This window comes from Artemia sp. Qi Xiang Cuo, chromosome 15, assembly GCF_049724085.1.
Source record: "Artemia sp. Qi Xiang Cuo chromosome 15, ASM4972408v1, whole genome shotgun sequence".
Taxonomy (NCBI): Eukaryota; Metazoa; Arthropoda; class Branchiopoda; order Anostraca; family Artemiidae; genus Artemia; species Artemia sp. Qi Xiang Cuo.
In genome coordinates, this window is record NC_142808.1 from 67,280,975 (window position 1) to 67,304,668 (window position 23,694).

General features: G+C 35.0%; 2 protein-coding genes across 2 annotated transcripts in view; one reads left to right on the top strand and one right to left on the bottom strand.

The window, feature by feature from the left end:
* The window catches only part of LOC148944015 (uncharacterized), a 127,740-nt gene that overhangs the window by 33,738 nt on the left and 70,308 nt on the right, over positions 1-23,694 (bottom strand). The gene's annotated exons all lie outside the window — the stretch shown is intronic.
* On the top strand, positions 17,179-19,620 carry LOC148944016 (uncharacterized). The gene is made up of 2 exons (XM_089101761.1): positions 17,179-17,206; positions 18,689-19,620. Exons 1-2 carry the CDS (start codon positions 17,179-17,181, stop codon positions 19,618-19,620), a joined length of 960 nt encoding a protein of 319 aa, XP_088957887.1.

Genomic DNA, 23,694 nt, shown 5'->3' on the forward strand with positions numbered 1-23,694 from the left:
TATATCCTTCTCCATTGAGAGAAACTCAACTAAATAACTTCGAAGTCAAGAAATCTGAAATTTAATGAAAAGAAACGGAAAGAAATGTGTTTTTCAAATAATTTAGATCTGAATAGAACCAAATTTTCCGTACAGTTTGCTGATCAAAATACGGTCAGTCTATCGGGTGCCCAAAAGAATCTGTTCAAAATTTTTCTGAAAAAATCTAACAAATCCTCTTCCGTCTTTCGTACCGCGCAATTATAGCTTTCTGGTTGAGATACAATCAGTCGGACGGGTGCCCAAAAGAGTCTGTTAACAGTTTCCACCAATATTCTAATCTTTGTTTGCAGGCTTATCTTTCTGTTCTTCCAAAAATAGTTTATTTTTGTTAGAACACCTTGGGATAAGGCTATTCTATCTTGGTTTTCCCTACAAAACATTCTTCTTGAACTTCTTATACGAAAACACAAATAACTTAATAAGGAAGAAAAGAAGAAAAAATGAGCACAGAAATAGGCTGCTACTGGTTAACAAATAAACGATATGCAAGCATGAAGAAAAGTACCTAGAAAAGGAGTAAGATTTTAGAGCCTTGGTATTTTTTAACCAACTAAGTGTTTGTGTCATGTCCTTCTCCATTGCGAGGAACCAACTGAATAACTTTGAAATCAAGAAATTTGATGAAAAGAAACGGAAAGGAAGGATTTTTTTTTGAATAATTTAGATCTGGAATGAGCCAATTTTATTATACAGATCTCTGATTCAAATACATTCAGTCAGACGGGTGACCAAAAGAATGTGTTAATAATTTTTCTGAAAAAAATCTAACAAGTCCTTCTTTGTTTTTCGTAACGCCCACATTTCAGAACCATTCTCGATCACTGTTATTGCTGTAGCCTCCAACATTCTAATCTTGGTTTGCTGACATATCTTGCTATTCTTCCAAATATATTTCATTTTTGTAAAAAAAAACCTGGGCTGAGGCTTTTCTTCCTTAACATTTTCATTGCATCCCACATCTTTAGTAACAGTAATACCTAGGTAAGTGAAGCTATCTCGTTGATCCATCTTCTCCTTACCCAGAATTGCTTTTCACTTTCATTAATTTTTATTCAATATAACTTATTGTTCTTAGCATTTATTTTCAAACTTATTTTTACACCTGTAACTCTTAGACCCTAAAAAAAATGCTTCGTTATGCTTACGTTTTCAACTAGGACAGTCAAATCATCAGCATAATCTATTTCTGGAACAATTTTTACTTTCTCAACTTGATTCCATGTTTTCCTATACTCTTTACAGTGTTCTTTAGGACAAAATCTTTCAAAACAATCCGTATAGATGGGCATAGAACGTAACCCCGCTCGACTCCTGATTAAGTACGAAGCACAACAATGTTATCAGAGGCAATACTATATCGGTGCCTATAGTAAAGGTAGTAAGGATTCAATGTTTTTTTTTCCCCCAGAGGTACTTCATATGTAAAGTATGGTCTTTTAAACTTTTGTGGGGGCTAATTTGATTAGAATTCGAAATTTACTGTACCCTTTCTAAGAATGAAAATGATTTAAGGGTAACACCCCCCCCCCCCCGCCTCGCCATCTTCCTGCCAAATATATCTGATCAAAATTTTAAGATGGCCATTTTGTTAAGGATAGTTCAAAGATCGAATACAAAGTTCCAGGGTTGACACAACCCCCAAGAGTCCAGGGCACGTGTTGATAATTTTGCCCCAGGGGCATAATTTTGAAAGTTATTGAAAACTCTTTTGTAGCTTAGGATCTAGGTTTAATTAGTTATAAAGAGCGAAAGGCTTAGAAAATTATTGGGTTAGATGAATGGAATTAATCTTTTGCGTTGCTAATGCAGCAAGCTCGTTGACTTTTTCTAAGGTTTATTATATCTTGATCTGTTAAATTCAAACTTATGTGAGGCAAATTAAGCAAAATTCCTTGATCTTCTTCCTTTTCGAATGTATTACTGGTTTTAACCTATCTTTTCTAAATAAACTGTTATAAATTTGATTTAGTCATTTTACTTTTCCTTCTCTGTTTATACTAATTAACGTATAAATAATTGTTTTATTTTTTTTCTCGAAAATTGCAATATCCCAAAACAACAATCAATCAGTTCTGTTTCGTTAAATATCTTATAATGGCGTGGAAGGTCAAATAGAGCGTCCAGCGATAGAGCAAAAATACAGTGATTAAGCTGCTGCTGAATTGAAAGTTTATTCTTTAAGGTAAAATCTATTGCAGTTTTGCACTTTCTGGAGTTTGTTTTCCAATTGTTTGGAGATCTGTTTATGTGAAAATCTCTTAAAGAAAAATATGTTCTATTTGCATTACTTTGTTTTTTTGAATTACATCTTTGCCTGAATTTGCAGAATACTCTTTTCGTCAAATGTATGTACATTTTTGTCGAAATTATTTTATATCCCATTTAATTTTATGTTTTTAGAAGCTGGTGATGCTTTACCAAGTGACATTAAGAAGCAGGTTGACCGTTTAGACCCTCCTATGCTTCCCAAACTTGAAGTTGGCCCAATGATACTTTCCTCAGCATTTCGATATCATGCAAGCTTGGACCTGACTCTCATGAATTTAGCTCCACATCTATTACTGATCAAGGTACAATTTCAGAGTGGGACACTGCTTTTATTACAGTCTGATTAGCATATTCAAAAGCTTGGAGCCTCCAATTTTGAATAATTGTATAGGGATCAAGTCAAAAAAAGAAGAAAAAAAAAATAGAAAAAAATATTTCCATCAGTGGACACTTGAAATTAAAGGCTAAGGGAGAATGGGAATTTCTTCACAAAATAGAGCCCCATTATTAGACCAGGTAGATAAGTACTATTCAGTATCAACCAAGGTCTTGCCTAGGGGTAAGCGAACACTACGTTTGAAATTCATTTCCAAAAGATTTATTGGATTTATAAAATGGTCTTTAAACGCAGTTAAAAAAAAACAAAAAACAATCTTAACTCCCCCACACCCGAAAATTATTTTAGTAGCTCTTCAGAACCGAAATTATTTTGATGCTCCTCCTCCTAACTGAATTCATAAATACGCGCTCGTATTAAGCCATCTAATTAGTTCCCAAAATTAAGGAAAACGGCAAATTGTCTTCGTCATTCATCATAAAAAATGTTCTGCTGGAACTTCTTAAATGAATACACAAATAACTTAATAAGAAAAACAGATTTTAAAGCCTTGAAATTTTTTTGCGAGCTTTGTATTTTATCCTCCTCTATTGAGAAAAAAACAATTGAATAACTTTGAAATCAAGAAATTTGAAAGTTGATGAAAAGAAATGGAAAGAAATAATTAAGAAGAGTCTGAAAGAAAGAAATACTTTTTCCAAATAATTAAGATCTAGATAGAACCACATTCTTTTTACAGCTTTCTGATTGAAATACAGTCAGTCAGACGGGTCCCCAAAAGAATCTGTTAATAATTTATCTGGAAAAAACCTAGGTAAGTGAAGCTACTGGTTGATTCATCTTCTCGTTACCAAGTATTACTCTTCACTTTCACTGATTTTTATTCAATATAACTTAGTCTCCATAACATTAATTTTGAAACTTATTTTTGTACCCTTAACTCTCAGAATTTCAAAAAAATCTTTCATTTTGCATACGTTTTCAACTAGGACAGTCAAATCATCAGCATAATCTATGTCTGGGACAAGTTTTACTTTCACTATTTGATTCCCTGCTCGTTTATGGTCTTTACGGTGTTCTTCTGGACAAAGTCCATCAAACTGATCCGTATAGATGATCATAAAACGTAACCCCGCTTGACTCCTGATTAAGTACGATCCACAGCAACAGAGGTAATGTTTTATTTTATTCTATAGAAAAGGCCATAAGCCTTCAATTTTGTTTTTTGCAGAGCACTTCATATGGAAAGTGTGGTCTTATAAACTTGGGAGGGGGGTCATTCGATTGGAAATCAGAAGTTCTAGTGCCATTTTAAAAAATGAAAAAGGGATTGGAGGGCAACTTGCCCCCCACCCTCCTGACGGCCTCTTTTCCTCAAATAGGTCCAATCAAAACTTTGAGATAGCCATTTAGTTCAACATAGTTCATAAACCAAATAAAAACTCTGGGGTCAACAAAATCCCCTAGAGCCCGTAAGCACTTGTTGAAAGTTATTCCCAGGTTGCATATGAGGTTGATATGGAAGGTTTGGTCGCATAAACTTTGGAGGGGGCTCATTTGATGGGAAATTGAAAGCTCATTTTCTCTTTTAAGATTCAAAAGCTATAGGCAACCAAAATATATCAAAGATCAGATTACAGAAACTTTTGGGTCGACAAAACCGTTCCAGAGCCTGGGGGAACGTGTTGAAAGTTATACCCTGGGACATATAAGGTTTTTATTGAAGGGGTAGTCTTATAAACTTTGGAGGGGGCTCATTTGATGGGAAATTGAAATTTTTGTGCTCGTGTTAAGAGTGAGAAGTAATTTGAGGATAACTGGTCCTCCCCCATGCTCTCTCTTCCCCAAATGCTTCCAGTTTAACCCATTGTGTTAAAGATAGTTCAAATATCAGATAAAAAAAAGTCCAGGGTTAACACAACCCCTCCAGAGCCTGGGGGCACATGCTGAAAGTTATACCCTGAGACAAGTAAGTGTTTTCAGATCGGGTGGTCGTATAAACTTTGGAGGAGGATCATTTGATGGCAAATTGAAAATTCTAGTGCCCGTATTAAGAGTGAGAAGGGATCGGAGGACAACTAGCCCTCTCCCCCATGCCCTCTTTTCCCCTTATGTGTCCCATAATCATTTTGAGATGCCCTTTATGTTATAGATAGTTTGAACTATCTAGGTGAAACTAGATGAAGGAGGATTACCTTTTTTAAGCCGATGAAAATCAGATTCATTATAAATTTCACTAAAAGATGTAAGTGATGTCAAAAGAAGCGTTCAAATGTTTTTATAGCTACAAGGCAACTCTAAAACACCAACTTTACCCTATACATCCTAGGGAGTACCTTATTTTAACATGTTTTACCAATTTTACTTCCTGACTTTTTATTTTTGGTCCCACACTAGATCTAATGCATACGGTAATCCTTCAACCAATGTTGGAAAACGAAGATGTACATTTGTATATCTCCAATTGCGGAAAAAACACTGAATTAAACCGTAGATGGGAATGAGACTGGGTTACGAAAATTAAATTCAACTTAAATCGTAAAGCACAAAATGCGTCTGAAAACTTGCCGACTGATGACGCAGAGTACTTGAAGAAAACTTTAAAAGAATACTGCTGACCTATCTGATTAAGATACTTGGAAAAGGTTCCTCTACAGACTAATGAATCTAGATTGGAAACGGTTAGATATTTGAAAATACTCATTAGACGAAACAAGAATAAAACAGGGAGAGAAAAGTAAGGGGTTGATACCATTACGAAGAAGAGAAAAGTAGCCTTCAACTAAAAAACTACAAATTGCATGCTACGATTTTAGCCTCCCTGGGTATTTTGCTAGAAAAACCACAATAGAGGTGATTGGAAAATACATTAAACAACATATTGGGGGCTGGAGCCGATGATAGTAAAGGGAATGTTGCTTTTACGGAATCTTATAAAATTCGGTGTAAATTGACCAGACGGTTGGTTTAAATGGTTGTTGACTCTTTTAGCCGATCAAAGGCCCAAATAAAATTTTGTGGGGCTGAAGCTTCTAGGGGAGTTTACCTTTAAAACCGTGGATATTATGACCCTATAAGTAATTTTATTTTATATCTCCCCTTTTCACATTCATGCGAACCTTGTGTAAAACAGCTCATACTAACAAATCGTAAGTAAAGAACAGCCATTGTCACTGAAAAATGAAAATCTAAAAGTTTTGATTAAAATATATGCAACTAAACTAATAAATCTTGTATTATTTTCAATGAATTCAAATATGTTGAAATAAAAAGAGAAAACCAAGTAACTTGGTCTATCTCAAGCAATGATTGCCAACCTATGGTTCATGGACCACAGATGGTCTATTAAAATATTAAGGTGGTCCAAGAAGAAAATGGAAAATTATTGACAAATTTCTCTTTTTTATGTTTCATGAAAGCAAAAAAAAACAAAATTGAGGATTATAACTTTAAAAGTTATATATTTAAAGATACATTTAGCTATTTCTACTGCTGTACATTTTTGAATGAGCATACACCTAGGACAGGATGCATTTCCGCTTGGCTTTCTATTTTTGCGAAAAAATTTCATTCTGTGTCAATTTTTAACCCAGTCTCAAGTATTAGTTTAGTTCCTATAGGAAATATAAGTTTCGGGTTTCTGCAGCCCGAATTCCGGATTTGAAACATGTGAACTGTGCAGCTATCTCTTTCAAAATTATTTATTTAATGGATTTTCCTAAAAAACTTGAGTGAGAAAAGGCAAGTGAGAAAATGCAAGTGAATGCTTTGGACTTCTTTGGAAAAAGTAAAGATAAAGCGATGAAAATAGTAACAAAGTAAGCTGATCAGTGAATAATACTTAGCAAAGCATCCACAGTCCCCGTCAGAGAACATTACAAGAACATTCAAAAAGGAGGCAAAAAGAAAATCAAGAAAATATGATTCAAATTACCTAAAATTTGGATTTGTTCAAGAAACTGGTAGAAAGCTGGATCCAAGGCCTCTTTGTGTTATTTGTCATGAAATTTTATTTAACGATGAAACCGTCAAAGCTTAAAAATTTACTTGGAATCAAAACACCCAAATTCAGTTGACAAACCACTTGAATATTTTCAAACAATGCATGAAGGTATGAAAAAGTAAATAGGGGTTGTAAGAAATATGGTTGCTAAAGACAAGTCCCTATTAACGTCTTTCTACTTGATATCATTCCAAATTTCGCAGAATAAATAGTCACATAGGATAGGAGAAAATTTAATCAAACCGTGCGTGTCAGAAGCCTGTTAAGTTGTTTTGGGAAAATAGGCTATCCAAAGACTGAAGTTGATTCCTATGTTTGCTTTCACTTTTAGGCGTAGTTGAAAAAAGAAACGGCTGAAGATGTTGTAAATCAGTTTATAAAAATGTTAAAAAATAAACAATTTTATTCAATTCAACTTGATGAATCTATAAACGTCAGTAACAAAACACTCTCCTTTGTGCTATAAGGGCGCAGTTAAAAAATACGGCTTAATATACTCAAAATAAAGTAATAAAAAGGGTAAAAAGTGCACCATATTGTTCAATTTAACTTGATGAATATATAAACGTCATTAACAAAGCACTTCTCGATTGTATTGTAAGGGTTGAGTTTCAGGGAGAATTACAAGAAGAACTTCTTTGCTCGCTGAACTTGCTGGACAGAACAACTAGCTTTGAGATTTTAAAGCACTTGATAGTTATTTTCTGAATAACAAAACTGAATGGAACAAATTTACTGGCATTTGTAGGGACGGTGCTGCAAACCTGACGGGAGATTGTTCAAGAGTTATTGTGTCCAATGCTATAAAAATTGTGATGGAATCAGACATAAAGCTCTGAATTCTCGGATATTAGAAATGCTCTATGAAGAAATGGGTTGCCAGTATACTCACTTTCATCTTCACTTTGAGGTAAGATGGCTATGGAGGGGGAAAATACTGATCCGACTGTTCATCTAGCGTGAAAATAATAGATTATTTTTATACCAACAAAATAATCAGAAATTTCAAAGACTCTTGTCCAATGATGAGCGGGTAACCAAGCTGGCATATCTGGCAAAAAATTTGTCTCTGTTAAATGAATTAAACATATCTTTGCAAGGGCAACATAAGGACGTGTTTACCTTACGAGGAAAGATTGATGCTTTTCGAAAAAAAATATCACTTGTGCAAACGGCATTAAAAAGGGCAATAGCCCTTTCAATTTCCCATCGAAGGAGCCCTTTTTGTTGTCTCTACCAAAATGCCTGCTATAAAAACCTTATATGCCCCCAGGGCACAATTTACACCCTTGCCCCTGCGGGGTTTGGGGGGGGGGGTTGTCATCCTAAAGATCATAATTTCCAGAACATACAACTACGTTGAAGAATTTTTCCAATTTCCAATCAAATGAGCTTTTTTTGAAGTTTCTACGACAACACTTTCTATAAAAATCTTATATGCCCCTAAGGTATAACTTAGAACCCTTGCCCTTAGGGCTCTGAGGGAGTTGTCATCCTAAAAGATCTAATTTCCAGAACGTTGTACTTCGTTGAACAAAATGAATATCTCAAAATTTAGATTTTCTGTGTTTGGGGAAATGGTGGGCGTGAGAGGGGAGTTAGTTGCCCTCCAATTACTTTCAACTATTTAAAAGGGCACTAGCCCTTTCAATTTCCAATTGAGTGAGCCCTTTTTGAAGTTTTTACAACGCTTTCTATAAAAAACCTTATATGCCCCAAGGGCATAACTTACAAACCTTGCGCCGAGGGCTGTAGGGGGAGTTTCATCCTGAAAAAGAGCATTTCCAGATCTTTCAACTACGTTGAACAAAATGTCTATCTCAAGATTTTGATTAGATGTGTTTGGGAAATTTGTGGGTGTGAGAGGGGATCAGTTCTCCTCCAATCACTTTTGACTATTACCAGAATATTAGCCCTTTGAATTTTTAATCGAATGAGCCCTTTTTGAAGTTGGCAAGAAAATACTTTCCATAAACCTTATATGCCCCCAGGGTATAAGTTACAGCCCTTGTCCTGAGGGGTTTGGGGTGGTTCTCATCCTCAAAGACTTTATTTCCAGAACTTTCAACTACGTTGAACGAAACAGCTATCTCAAACTTTCGATTGTATTTGTTTGGGGAAATGGTGGGCGTGAGAAGGGGTTAGTCTCCCTTTAATAACTCTTGGCTATTGAAAAGGCACTATTCCTTTGAATTTCTAAAGAAACGATCCCTTTTTCAAGGTCCTATGACAAAGATTTCAATAAAAACCTTACATGCCCCCAGGGCATAGCTTATAATCCTTGCTCTGAAGACTGTGGAGGGAGTGTCCTGGGCAAATAGATAATTTCCAGAACTTTCAACTGCGTTGAACAAAATGGCTATCTCAAATTTTTGATTGGATGTGTTTGGGGAAATGGTGGGCGTAGAAGGGGTGTTAGTTGCCTTGCAATCACTTTCGACTATTAAAAAGGGCACTAGCCATTTCAATTTCCAACCGAATGAACCCTGTTGAAGTTTCTACGACAACGCTTTCTATATACACCTTATATGCCCCCAGGGCAAAACTTACAATCGATGACCGGAGGGCCTGGGGTGGCCTTCATACACACAGATATAGTTTACAGAACCTTAAACTACGTTGAACAAAATTGCTATATCAAATTATTTATGGGATAGATTTGGGGGAAGGTGGGCGTGAGAGGGTGGTTAGTTACCCTCCAATCACTTTATTATTAAAAAGGGCATTAGGTCTTTGAAATGTCAACCGAATGAGCCCTATTTGAAGTTTATGGGACAAAAATTTTTATTGAAATCCTTTATGTCCCAGGGCTTAACTTGCAACCTCTGCCCTGAGGTCTCTGGGGGGGATTAAGGATCCTCCTTACAAATATAATTTCTATATGGAAATCAAATACGTTGAAGAAAATGACTATCTCAAATTTTTTATTGGATGTGTTTGGGGGAATGGTAGGTGTAGGAAGGGTGTTAGTTGCCTTCCAATCACTTTTTACTATTAGAAAGGGGACTAGCCATTCCAATTTCCAATCGAAAGAGCCCTTTTCGAAGTTTCTACGACAACTCCCTCGTTACGAAGTGCCCTGGTGCAGAAAAAAAATACATTGTTACATCGTTCTTTACTTAGGCAGCGCTATTGCGCTGCCTATGATAATACTTAGGTAAGTGAAACTATCTTTTTGATCCATCTTCTTGTTACCCAGTACTCTTCACTTACACTAGTTTTGGTTCAATATAACTTCTTGTCCTTAATAATTATTTTTAAACTTGTTTTTACTCCTGTAATTCTCAGAACCTAAAAGAAAAGAATGATTCATTATGCTTACTTTTTCAACTAGGACAGTCAAATCATCAGCATAATTTAATGTCTTGGACAAGTTTTACTTTTTCTATTTTGTTCCAGGCTCTTCTATAGTCTTTGCAGTGTTCTTTAGGACAAAATATATCAAAACAGTCCTATAGATGGGCATAGCAAGTAACCCCTCTTGACTCCTGATTAAGTACGAACCACAACAATGTCATCAGAACCAATACTATATCATTGCCTATAGTAAAGGTCATAAGGCTTCAATAGTTTTTTTTTTCCTGCGGTACTTCATGTAGAAAGTGTGGTCCTATAAACTTTGAAGGGGGCTCATTCGACTGGAAATCATAATTTCTGATCTCCCTTTTTAAAATTTAAAAATGATTGACGGGACCATTCTCTTCCCCCCCCCGCCACGCCTTCTTTCTCTCAAATGTATCTGATCAAAATTTGGAGATGTACATTTTGTTAAGGTTTGTTCAAAGATTAGATAACAAAGCTCCAGGGTTGACACAACCTCCAAGAGCCCGGGGGCTCGTGTTGAAAATTTTGAAAATCATTGAAAAATCTTCCGTAGCTTAGGACCTTGATTCAATTGATTATAATGAGCTAAAGCTAAAAAAAACTATTGGGTTTGATGAATTTAATTAATCTTTTGCATTGCTAACGCACTCGTTGAGTTTTTCTAAAGTTTATTATATATTGATATGCTGAATTCAAACTTGGTATGAGACTGATTATGCACAAGTTCGTGATCTTTAATTTTGATAGTATTAAAGCTTCTGACCTATTTTTTTGTAAAGAATCTGTTATGAATTTTTTTTCATCAATTTACTTTTTCGTTGCTTGTTAAAAAAAACTAATTAACTTAGTTAAATTGATTAACTCTGTTAAATAACTTAACTTCTACATATTTTTTTTTCAAAATATTGTAATATCCCGAAACTATTATCAATAAGTTATCAATAACTATTATCAATACATCTTATTATGGCTTGGAAGATCATATAGATAGTACGCTGTTTGCTGAATCGAAAGTTTATTCTTTAAGGAAAAATTTGTTACTCTTTTGTGCTGTTGGAGTCTGTTTTATAATTGTTTGGGGGATCTCTATATAAAATTTTCGTACATTATTGTCGAAATTTCTTTATATCCGTTATAATTTTTTTTTTTTTAGAAGTTAGTGATGCTTTACCAAGTGACATTAAGAACCATTGTGACAGTTCAGATCCTTCTATTTTTCCCAAACTTGAAGTTGGCCCGATAAGTACTTTTTCCATCATTTCGATACCATGTAAGCTTGAACCCGACTCTCAAGAATTCTGCTCCACATCTATTGCTGATCAAGGTAAAAACTTTAGTGGGGCACTACTCATTATACAGCGTGAGTAGTATTTTCAAAAGCTTGGAAGTTACTACGCAGTAGCTTTAGCAGCTCTTCTGGAGCTAGACATAACTAATTTTGGTTCCAAAATTAAGGAAAATTGTGAATTACTTTCCTAATTGATCAACCAAAATTTTTTGCTTGAACTTCTCATACGAAAACACAAATAACTTAATAAGAAGAAAAAGACGAACACAAAAAAAAAATTCATAGTGGTAAAACAATGCGGTACAAATAATTCGACAGTTTCGCCTTATTCGGACTTCTCAGGCTCATTTGGCTTATTCAGATTTTTGACCTTCGCTAAATGATCTTGAGGTCTCACTGGGCAGCCTACTGTTAAACGAACTACAAGACTGATTAAAAATACCTAGAAAAAGAGGAAGATTTTAGAGCCTTGAAATTTTCTAAGCAAGAAAGTATATATATTATATCCTCCTTAATTGAGGAATAAATTTGAAAACAAGAAATTTAAAATTCAATGAAAAGAAATACTTTTTCCTAATAAATTAAACGTGGATTGAACCAGATTTCTCGTTTTGCTTGCTGATCGAAATACGTTGAGTCAGACGGGTTCCCAAAAGAATATAGATAATTTCTCTCGAAACAATCCAACAAATCTTCCTCTGTTTTAGTATTTCCCACATTTCAGAGCCATGTTCGACCATATTAATCATTGTAGCCTCCTATATTCTAATCCTTGCTTGCAGGCATATCTTTCTGTTCTTCCGATTTTTTTGTTTTCTTAAAAACACCCTGGGCCTTGGCTATTTTACCTTAACATTTTTATTGCATCCACCATCTTTACTAATAATAAATTAAAATAAAAAAGTTTTTCCACAAAACAAGTTATTCAAAAAAAAGTAAAGAACACCATTAAAGCAAAAATGAACAAAAATAAAATGAAATAATCTACCAAGCGTACAACTACCACAAATCAATAACTAAACGAAACCCAAAACAAACAGAAATTAAAATAAATAACAGAGTCAAACTCAAAACGAGCATAAATTAATATGACTTGGGTTCTAAAACCCTATGCTTTCTAAACGCCAGACTATAATTTGTACTTTACTGAAAAATTCAAATAAATTTACTGAAAAACAATGTGCATTGTCAGTTTAATACATATGCTGATATTTATTCCTGATACATATGCTGATATTTATATGAATTTTTGATTTCTTAAGGCCATAAAAATGAAAACATTTAAAAGAATTTTTTCAGTAAAGTACAAATTATATTATCATGGGCAGCGCTATAGCTCTGCCTATGATAAAAAATAATTAAGTGAAGCTATCCATTTGATCCATCTTCTCCTTACCCACTATTACTCTTCATCCTCACTAATTTTTATTCAATGTAATTTATTCTTCTTAGCATTAATTTTCAAACTCATTTTTGCACCCGTAATTCTCAGAACCTAAAAACAATCGTTGATTTTGCTTAATTTTTCAACTAGGACAGTCAGATCATCAGCATAATTTTCATCTGGGACCTGTTTTACTTTCTCTATTTGATTCTGTGCTCTCTTATAGCCTTTGCCATGCTCTTTTTACTCCCTTACATAAGACTAATCACTTCAACGTATTTATTTGGGCTATTTATCTATGTCTGAAAACGAATTATATTACAAATATTTTATTTTAGTCTATTAGTTCTTTCCAAGACTGTTCAAGACACATATAGTTTTCAGTAAAGTGCCAATGACCCAAAAGGTTTAACCCTTTTTTGTAGTGATTTTTACTCATTTTAAGCTTGATTTGCATATTCAGTCTAAATTTTACTCGTTTTAAGATTTATTTATTTATTTATGTTAGTACCTGTTGTAGGTTTCTTTGCTATGATTGTTTATTGAATTTCTCTGCGTTTTGGGTGTCATTTATTCTTTAATAGTAATTTCTTGTCGTTTTGAGTTTGAATTGCCATATATTTTTATTTCTGCTTATCTTGAGTTTATTATGGCCTTTACTTTTATTCGAAAAAATTCTTTTTAATAATTTTCTTTTTAAAGTTAATAGTCTTACATATTAAATAATAATTTCAAAGATTTATCTGGTATACCCTACAAAGCTAGGACCTTCGCTATAGCCCTTTTATCGTTTAAAGCAAACCTCTGCTCATAATATATAAGATTGAGGACTAAAGGGGCTCGATAACTCAATAACCTCTCAATTACTAATCTAAGAGTGAAAATTGGGTCGACACATCCTCTTCCGTCCCTAACGTCCTTTTGTTCTTCTCTTAAATCCTTACCTACAGCTCTATCTACAAAGTTTTTTTCGGCATTCAAATATTACAAAACAAACATAGTGTTTTCGGGTCTTTCCCGGCTAGGAGTTCCTGGTGGTTGCCAGTGTAAAGCGGGTTTTGGGAATCTATGGTTATCCAGACGTAGGACGTTCCAAATATTGTCCACCTTCTGACTCTAATGATGTCAGTTATTAGAGGTTGTCGCGTCATTTCTCGGATGAACTGGTTTGTCACCTTCTGTGACCAGTGGATATTCAACATTCTACGAAGACACGAGTTTTCAAAAACCAGGATTCTTCCTTCTTGTTTATGATTCAGGTGCCATGTTCCTGCTGCGTAGAGTAGTATTGGCATAACATTGCTGTTGAAAAGGCGTAGCTTCAGGCGCTGACAAAATCTCTGAGATCTCCATACTTGACGTAGTTTACTGAAGGCACCATTTGCCTGTCCTATTCTGGTGAGTATTTCTTTCACTATCGAGCTGGTGTTCTCAATGATACTTCCCAAATATTTGAACTGGACAATTGTTCAACATTTTGGTCGCCACATTTAATGGACAGAGGAGAGTTCACTAGTCACCATGTTTGGTTTTCTCAGAATTCAAATGTAGGCCAAGATGGTTTGCCTTTACCGTGACCTTGTTAAGTAATTATTGAAGCTGCTTTTTGCTTGATTCAAGCACTGCTAAGTCGTCTGCAAAGTCAATATCAATGACCTGGACTTCGGGGCCTCATCTTATGCCTTCTGTCCCTTTGTTCCGCTATTATTACAAAACGTAATGGCGATAGAAAGCACCCCTGTTTTGCTCCTGAAAAAATGCGGAAGAAATGAGTTTGACCCTCTAGTTTCTTGACTTAACTTTCGCCATGCAAATACATGGTGGAAATAATCGTCACTATTTCTTCAGAGATTCCATAGTGGATGAGAATCTTCCATTGGATTTCACAATCTACGGAGTTGAAGGTTAATTTGAAATCCACAAAGATTATATAAATCTTCGAACACCGCTCCCTGCTTTCTTCACTAAGAAGTCTAAGCATGGATATAAGGTGTGAACGTGAGCAATTTGGACGAAAGCCATACTGTTCGTCTCGGAAGTGATGACCAAGTTGTGTTCGGATCTTCTGTAGGTTAGTATGTGAGAGGATCTTCCCAGGCATTGACGGTAAACTTATATCCTGCCAGTTGTCTGGCTAGGTAGCTTCTTCTTTTTTGAATATCCTGATGAGTGTGCTGCGGTTCCTGTCTGATGGTACTTTGGCCAATGTCCAAATCCGAGTGAAGAGTAAAGACCAAATGGAGATACATGAGGATATTGATACCTGTATCATGTCTGAAGATTTGCGGTCCAGTCTCGGAGTTTTCCTGTTTTTCAATGTCTTTGCTGCTTCTTATATCTCACTGCCCGAAGAAGGATCCGTGCTGATCTTCCGGAAGAAGATGGGAACCTCAAGAATGTCGGGAGGCTGTATAGGACGGGTCTATTTCGTAAACTTTTGAGATTATTAGCCCATAGTTCATTGACTGGACTTTGTTCTTTCACCAGCACCCCCGATGGATCGCTGACAGGGCCGTCTCTGTTTGTCAGTCGTGTCTTTATGATATCATTGGTGACTCTGTAAAAAGTTATCGAGTGTTATGTTTTTGCTGCTTTTTCTGCCTCTAATTCTTTACGCTCTTGAAAGTTTTGCTTATCAGTCTGTGCATTTTTCTTGACACTTTGCCAAAAGTTCTATACTGCTCGTTTTGGAAAACAAGACAATCAGGAACTTGTTTTGGAGGACAGACAGTCCCATCTTTTTTCTTTCATCTATTAGTTGCCAATTTTTCTCGGACAGCCACTGGTCTTTAGGGCTACTACGAAAGCCCAGGGTTGATATAGCTATTTCGGGGTAGCATTCCTTCAAGGCTTCCCATACTATTTTACATTCAGCTTCCTCTGGTATGGATAAAGCTACAAATCTATTGTATAGCTCCATTGTAAAAGCTTGTATTAATGTCTCGTCTTGGAGTTTCTCAGAGTTGAAAACATGTTTTAGGCCTGTTCTTTTGCTGCATATATTCTTTGATTTTAGACGGAGTTTGGATATCATTAGGCTTTGATCCGATCTGTCAGCTCCTCTATAGGCCTGAACATCTTGTAGACTCGATTTCCATTTTCTGCTTATTAGGCAGTGATCAATCTGATTTTTGTCATTCCGTCTGGTTATGTCCAAGAGTACTTGTGTACGTCTCTGTGAGGAAACAAAGAACCACCAAGTACAAGCTCATTCATAGATAAAGCCCTCAAACACTTTGGAAAGGCACGGGGTTTTTGAAATCGGGTGCAAATCGTTAGGTGTGAGGGGTTGTTTTATTTTAGGAATGGGAGTTATATAGGCTGTCTTGAAGCAACCCGGGAATGTACCATCTATTAGACATTGATTGAAGCAGGCAGCCAAAACATGACTAAGATCCTCAGAGCAATGAGCTATCAACTCAATAGGAACTTCTAGAGGGTAACTACTCTTTCTGGGGTCCAGGCGTTTGAGCGTCTCGCATACTTCATGGAGGCGAAGGATTGGAATTTGTTCAATGGGTCCATTTTCAGCTATCTAGTCAAGAGGTGGATGTGTGTGACAAATATTTCAAAAATGTGTGTTGATCATATCAGCGCTCAGAGGCTCATCATCAGAGCTGTTGGTTGTCAGCTGCTTTTGACTTCGTCCCATAATCTTCTGGACATTTTGGTGGAATCTAGAGGGGTTAGACTTCCAAAGCTTGTTAACTACTTGAGCACCAAATTCCTTTTTAGATTTATTTATTTTCAGACATATGACATTGCGCCTGTTTTTAGCCTCATCTTGATATCCCAACTTATAGAGCTCATGTCTAGATTTGATTAGATCCTTAATCTCTTTAGTTACCCATGGCTTATTTTGTGACTTGACTAGGATTGTCTTTTCGGGAAACATTACATCATATTCATGGAAAAGCTGAGCAGTGACCTCTTGCATTATATTGTTGCCGTTCTTCATAGTAAGGACTTTTGACCAGTTTTTCCTAGCTAGCCACTCTCAGTAAATTTGGAGTTGTTCTTGAGTTCGTGTGCGGTACTTCACCACTGACTGGGATCTGTCAGGGGGTTTTCTGCTAGGCTTCCATATTACAGTAAGGTAGGCACTCATACCAATAGCGGGGAGAGTGTAGGGGGGATTATAGAACTCTTCAATATTGGTAAAGATGAGGTCTAGTACTTTTTCCTGGCGTGTTAGGACTTCAACAACTTGCGTAAGTGAGAGTGAACTTGAGAGCCAGCTAGCCTTTAAATCATTAAAGTCGCCCAGGATCTGAATGGCAGCGTATGGGTATTGGGATCTTATGTAGTCAATCGAATACTGTAGGTAGAGTACGAGTTCCTTTCGGAATGATGCTCTTGGTGGGTAGTAGACTACACCAAAAATGATTGATGATGCTTCTTTTGGTAAGTATCGGGGTTTTGTCCAAAGCCAGAGACCTTCGTGCTCAGGTTTCCTAGGGATAGGCATATTTCGGGCTCGATTCGGAATCGCAGACTTGCAAAGAAACCCAACTCCGCCACCATGACTCACAATGGCCCCGTCCTTATTTAATCTTGGGAGTAGATACACATCGTACCCGGAAATAACCGTGCATGTGTCAGACGCGGACCAAGTTTCGCACAAGCAAGCCACTTCAATGTCATATATATATGTATATATATACATATATATATATATATATATATATATATATATATATATATATATATATATATATATATATATATATATATATATATATATATATATATATATATATATATATATATATATATATATATATATATATATATATATATATATATATATATATATATATATATATATATATGTGTGTGTGTATATATATATATATATATATATATTCAGTACTTATGCATTATACACCACTCACTCAAGTTTATGCTGTGTAAAACTCAAGAACAAAACGGTTTCTTTGTTAGTTTCTTTCAGCTGAGTGCAGGATACGACAAATACAAGTTAAATAATATATGGAAAATATATTAGTGCATATCTAAATTTTGGCTATATATTTGCACAGAAGGGGGGGGAGAGGGTAAAGTATTTTGAAAGTTTGAAGTCTGAAAACAATTTTTACAGTAATGAAGAAACTAACAAAGAAACCGGTTCATTTTCGATTTTTACTCACCATAAACTTGAGTGAGTGGCGTATAATACACAAGCACCAACATTCCTACCCCCGACAGAAAATAAATAACAAAAACTCAAATAAAGTTATCAACTTTGTAAAGTCTAATCAACGGTTTATTTTCCGGGGGGTGGGGTTGACACCGGCCACCAGCTAAAACTTAATTAAGTAAAAATATAAAAGTTAATTGTAAATGAGCTATGTTGGTGATTTTTACCTTATTAAGGATAATGCCCTAAATTGACTGATCCTTAATTCCGTTATATGTTAATTAGCACAAGCCACGACACTAATTACGTTGAGCTTTTAGCTCTTAGAAAACTTTTGTTGGCCTCTTTCACTAGCACTGAGTTACGTAAACGTTAAGTATAAATTAAACAAATATGGAGTTCTTTTTCCAGGAGGTTTTTCTTGTTTCACTATTTTGTCTTTTTAGATTGTCTTCCCCCCTTGTTGTTCGTGCCCCCTTCTCCTCACCTAAATCAGGTTCCACTTTATTGTAAAGATTTTCAGTAGTATAATTAAATAGAGAAAAAAAATAAAGAAAAAAAAGAAACTAAAACCTAAATTCAGGTAAAAAAAAAAATATAAGAGATAAAGGAAGCAAAAAGTAAAAAGAAAATCCTTTCTTCTACGAGGGAATGACGAAACGAAAGTGGGAGTTGACTATCAAACGTATCAAAGTCCTTAATATTGTGTTAGACTTCTTATGATTATAAAAATTTTTAAGTCTTTTATCTGTTAAATATTTCTCCTGCTTGAATTTTAAATAATATTTTCTATTATTTCTATGAAACAAAACAGATTTTTAAAGCATAAATCCCAATCATCCAATGTTTCTCAGTATAATATAGTTAAGTAACTTTTATTTAATTTTATTTCCTAATTTTAGAAGTAACAACTCCTATCCAGTGTGATATATGTAAGAAGACTTTTGCTCGGTTTCAAAATTTGAATAGACCCAAAAGAGTGCATACAGGAGAAAAACCCTTCCAGTGTGATATATGTGAGAAAACCTTTGCTCAGTTGGGAGATTTGACTAGACACAAACGAGTACATACAGGTGAAAGACCCTTTCAGTGTGATATATGTATGAAAACCTTTGCTGAGTCAGGACATTTGGTTAGTCATAAACGAGTGCACACAGGTGAAAGACCCTTCCAGTGTGACATATGTAAGAAAACCTTTACTCACTCTGGAGCTTTGACCCGACATAAACGAGTGCATACAGGAGAAAAACCCTTCCAGTGTAATGTATGTGAGAAATTTTTTACTCGATCGGGTGATTTGACTAAACATAAACGAGTGCATACAGGAGAAAAACCCTTTCAATGTAACATATGTAAGAAAACCTTTGCTGTGTCTGGACATTTGACTAAACATAAACGAGTGCATACAGGAGAAAAACCCTTCCAGTGTGACATATGTAAGAAAACTTTTGCTGAATCGGGAACTTTGACTAAACATAAACGAGTGCATACAGGTGAAAAGCCCTTCCAGTGTACTATATGTAAGAAAACTTTTACTCAGTTACCACATTTGATTAGTCATAAACAGGTGCATACAGGTGAAAAGCCCTTCCAGTGTGATATATGTAAGATAACCTTTGCTCGGTTGACAAATTTGACTACACATAAACGAGTACATACAGGGGAAAAACCCTTTCAGTGTGATATATGTAAGAAAACGTTTTCTCAGTCGCAAAATCTGATTAGTCATAAACGAGTGCACACAGGTGAAAGACCCTTCCAGTGTAATATATGTAAGAAAAATTTTGTTGAGTCGGGTCATTTGACTAGACATGTCAAATGTCTAGTCAATTGACTAGACGAATGCATACAATAGAAAAACCCTTCTACTGTGATATATGTAAGAAAAAATTTGCTCTGCAGGATTGTTTGACTAAACATAAACGAGTACATACAAGTGAAAAATGCTTTTAGTTTAATATGTATGAGAAAAGATTTTCTGAATAAGGCTCTTTAAATAAGATCGAATGAGGGTGTACAGGTGAAAAACCCTTTAGATTGCATATATAACAAATTTTGATCTTAGTCACTTTAAGTTCTAATTCTAACATGCATATATGAAAGTGTTATCCAAAAAAAAAAACTTTTTTGCATCAAGCTCTTTGAATAGGCACAAAAGAATTCTTAGAAGTGAAAAAGCTTTTCAAATATAATAGGTTACACATAGATTACAGATTACACTACCAATTTTATGACGAATATTTTCTTTTGTACATAATATTGAAAATAAACATTCAAATTATACTAACAGTTTGAACTAATGAGCTTTCAGCAATTAATATCATTATACATCAAATATTCAGTTTAATTTATTAGCTCTTTTTGAAGTTGTTCAAGACAAACATAGTTTCACTACAAACAAGTGTTTGGATACATCAAACTTGATTTGTATATTCAATTTAAGTTTCACTCGTTTTAAGATTTATTTTTTAATTTACATTAATATCTATAGTATGTTTGTTTTCATTGGTTATTTATTTACTTTCTGTCCTTTTTAAGTTTTATTTATGCTTAAATAAAAAAAAAATTCTTTTTAAGTTTGATTTACATATTTAATTTACTCGTTACTCGCTTTAAACATATTTATTCATTTATATCATTAATTGTTGTACGTTTTTTTGCTCTGATTGTTCGTTTAATTTATGTTCGTTTTGGATTTCATTTAATCTTTGATAGGAATTTCTGGTCGTTTTTAGTTGTAATTGCAACAGGTATTTGTATATTATGATCTTAATTTTAAAATTAGTTATAATTTTATCTTAAAAACATAAGTCTCGGAAATTTTTTGTTAATTAGTTTTTGTTCGTTTTTGATTGCAAAAAGTTTCAAGTTTTTAAAAATTCCTTATTTCAAAATCAAACTTTAAAAAAATCAAATGTTCAAAAAAGTACCAAATCTGGTGTCAAAGTAACAATATCAAAGTGTAAAAATGGGTTTGCGTCAACCTCGCAGTTTTTATTATCTGATGTTTGAACTATTTTTAACAAAATGGCTATCTCAAAATTTTTATCGGATGGGTTTGGGGAAAAAGGGTGGTGGTGGGGTGGGGGGCTAATTAGTCTTCCGTCTCTTTTGACTCTTTAAAGGTGAACTAGAACTGTCTATTTTCAATGAAATGAGCCCTTTCTGAAGTTTATACGAGCAATACCTTCTATAAGAACCTTATATATCCCAGAGTATAACTTAGAACGCATGTCCCTTGACCCTGGTGGGCTTTTACGACCCCAGAGTCTTAATATCGAATGGTTGAACTATTATCGGATGGGTTTATCCATTCGATAAATCGAAAGGCATGTAGGACGGAAGGGCCTGGTTGCCCTCCGATCTTTTATAACTCTGAGAAAATGAACTATAACTTTTAATTTCCATTCAAATTAACTCTCTGAAGTTTAAATGGCCATTCCTTTCATTAAGAACCACATACGGCCCCAGGAAATAGCTTACACTGTCTGCCCCTCGGGCCTTAGAGGGTTGTTTCGATACCAGAGTTTTTGTTATCAGACTTTTGAAGTATATTGAAAAAAATGGCTCTCTCAAAGTTCTTAGCGGATATCTGTAAGGAAAAAAGGGCGTTGAGAGGGAGGCTAGTTGGCCTCTGATCCCTTCGGGTTCTTAAAAAGTGAACGAGAACTTTCATTTTCCAATTATCTCAGCCTTCTCCGAAGTTTACACGCGAATATCTATCATAAGAACAATATAGGACCCCTGAACAATACTCATACCGCCGACCGCGGACCCTGGGGGGAGGTTGTCGAAACAGGAGTTTTTCTTATCTGATCTTTGGAATATTTTTAACAAAATGGCCATACATAAAGGAGTTTTTGTCGAATGATCTTTGAACTATTTTTTACAAAGGCCACCTCAAGCTTTTCATCAGATGTATTTGGGGAAAAAAGGCTTGGGAGGTTAGTTGCTCTCTCATCACTTTTGGATCTTAAAAAAGGCGCTATAACTCTTAATTTTCAGTCGAATGTGCCCCCTTTGAAGTTTATACGACGATCTTTTGTACATGAAGTTCCTCTGGGAAAAAAAAATAAATGGAGTGCGGGGAGAGGCTAGCTGTCCTCCAATAACTTTTAACTCTCACAAATTTTAATTTTCATTCAAATGAACCCTCTATGAAGATTATATGGGCAACTCTTCCATAACAACCATATATGCCCCCAGGGCATAACTTACAACGCCTATCCCTGGAAGCTGGGGTCATCCGTTGGAGAGATGATCGTTGGTGCGTAGCACACAACAATCGTCATCTTCCCGAGATCAGATTCCTTTGGGAGCATTTACCTTCGAGACTTACGAACTAGTTACCTATTATTGGACTAGACGCAGACATATAAATGAAATAAACACAGATAAAAAGACAATAGATTTATTGAACTTACATGCTTAGTCGCACAGGAACAGGTCACTTCTATGACAATAACGGTGACCAAAATACAATAAATTCGTCTGAATCTCTCTAGTTCTAAGGTACTAATCGCTTCAAATCTGGATAGAGATCAAAATTAAAAAGGCACATTTACCCCACTCCCAAACGCAGTTCTTTCGTCCTGCGCTGCAAGGATGTAAATCTTTCGTCCAATGAATTCTTTAAGATTTTTCAGATGACTCAGGTGTTCACACGATTTTTTGCCTTTTAAACTTCCTTAGAAATGTTGTGCATTGCATTTCTTTGCTACAATTATCTTAGCGAAATTCAAAGGAGTAGCGTCGTTGTTTGACTTAAGATAGAATGCAGTTTCTCTATTTGCTGATTAAAAATTTAGACTCTCGTAAGCGGCAATTGAACTCAATTAGGGAACGCTTAATTTTTGCCTGACTCATCATTAGGAGGAAATAATCTTATATTTTAAATATATTGTATTCTACTGATGGTGCACATCACCCTTCCCATGAAATAATGACGTCCCGTCATTAGTAACTGCTCATTAGGAGTGCTTAAAAATTTTTCAATTATTTTTCTTATTTTATTCTACATCCCTATCTAAAATTCATCTACCGGACTAGGATTATTTATGGTTCTAGGTTAGCTACTATACTAAAGATTTTTTTTTCTATATCTAACACTGATTATTTTTACATTTCCAACAAGGTTGGGACTATTCTACTTTTACATTAATTTTTTTTTTTATTTTGCTGTCTATATGACGTACTACATACTATCTACACTACGTTAAATGAATAACATGATAATATTACACCTAATTCTACTTGTGGTACATACATGAATGATTTATAACATACAATATTTGGTTCATCATATTCACTGATGACCTTAAAACATTTTCACTATTGGGATGTTTGAATTGTCAAAGCTATTAGGAAGTGACACATGTAGCTTCACATCTATTCATCACCTTTCGTGTCCTTAGTGTACTACACCCTTCTGTTGTAAATTACTGTCCTTCACTCCTTTTGTCCTGGCAAAAATTTCGAAGCACTTATGTTATGGTTTGTTCATGGAACAGTTCGAGTCTAGTTATCTTTACACGGTACGTTTTCCCTAATAGTCAACCTGGGAAATGACCGTTAAATATCGTTCTAACAGACAACTGGGAAATGATTCTTCCCACTACAGGTGTTGGTGTTTTTCTTCTCAGCATATCATTTTTAGGATTTTTGAGGCACATAGAGGATGTATTCTCGCGTAAAATTGTTCATTTGTGCCTTTTGAAACGGGTTGTCGTCATACTATAGTGACTCTTTTAATATATTGTCTTTAGATTCAACTTCAAACGTCTTCAAATATCATTTAACTTTAACTATCGTTAAATATCGTGTGCTGATCGATGGGGTTCTCAGAATTAAACTTCAAATTGTCTTTAACTTCAGCTTCAAATATCTTCAAATGTCTTTAAGTATCTTT

What these genes read in the sequence shown, in the direction of transcription:
- LOC148944016 (XM_089101761.1), top strand. Translation starts at nt 17,179, where the DNA reads ATGGCCCCGTCCTTATTTAATCTTGGGA. An exon ending in GTCCTTATTTAATCTTGGGA is followed by an intron (nt 17,207 to 18,688) that starts GTAGATACACAT and finishes TCCTAATTTTAG; the next exon opens with AAGTAACAACTCCTATCCAG.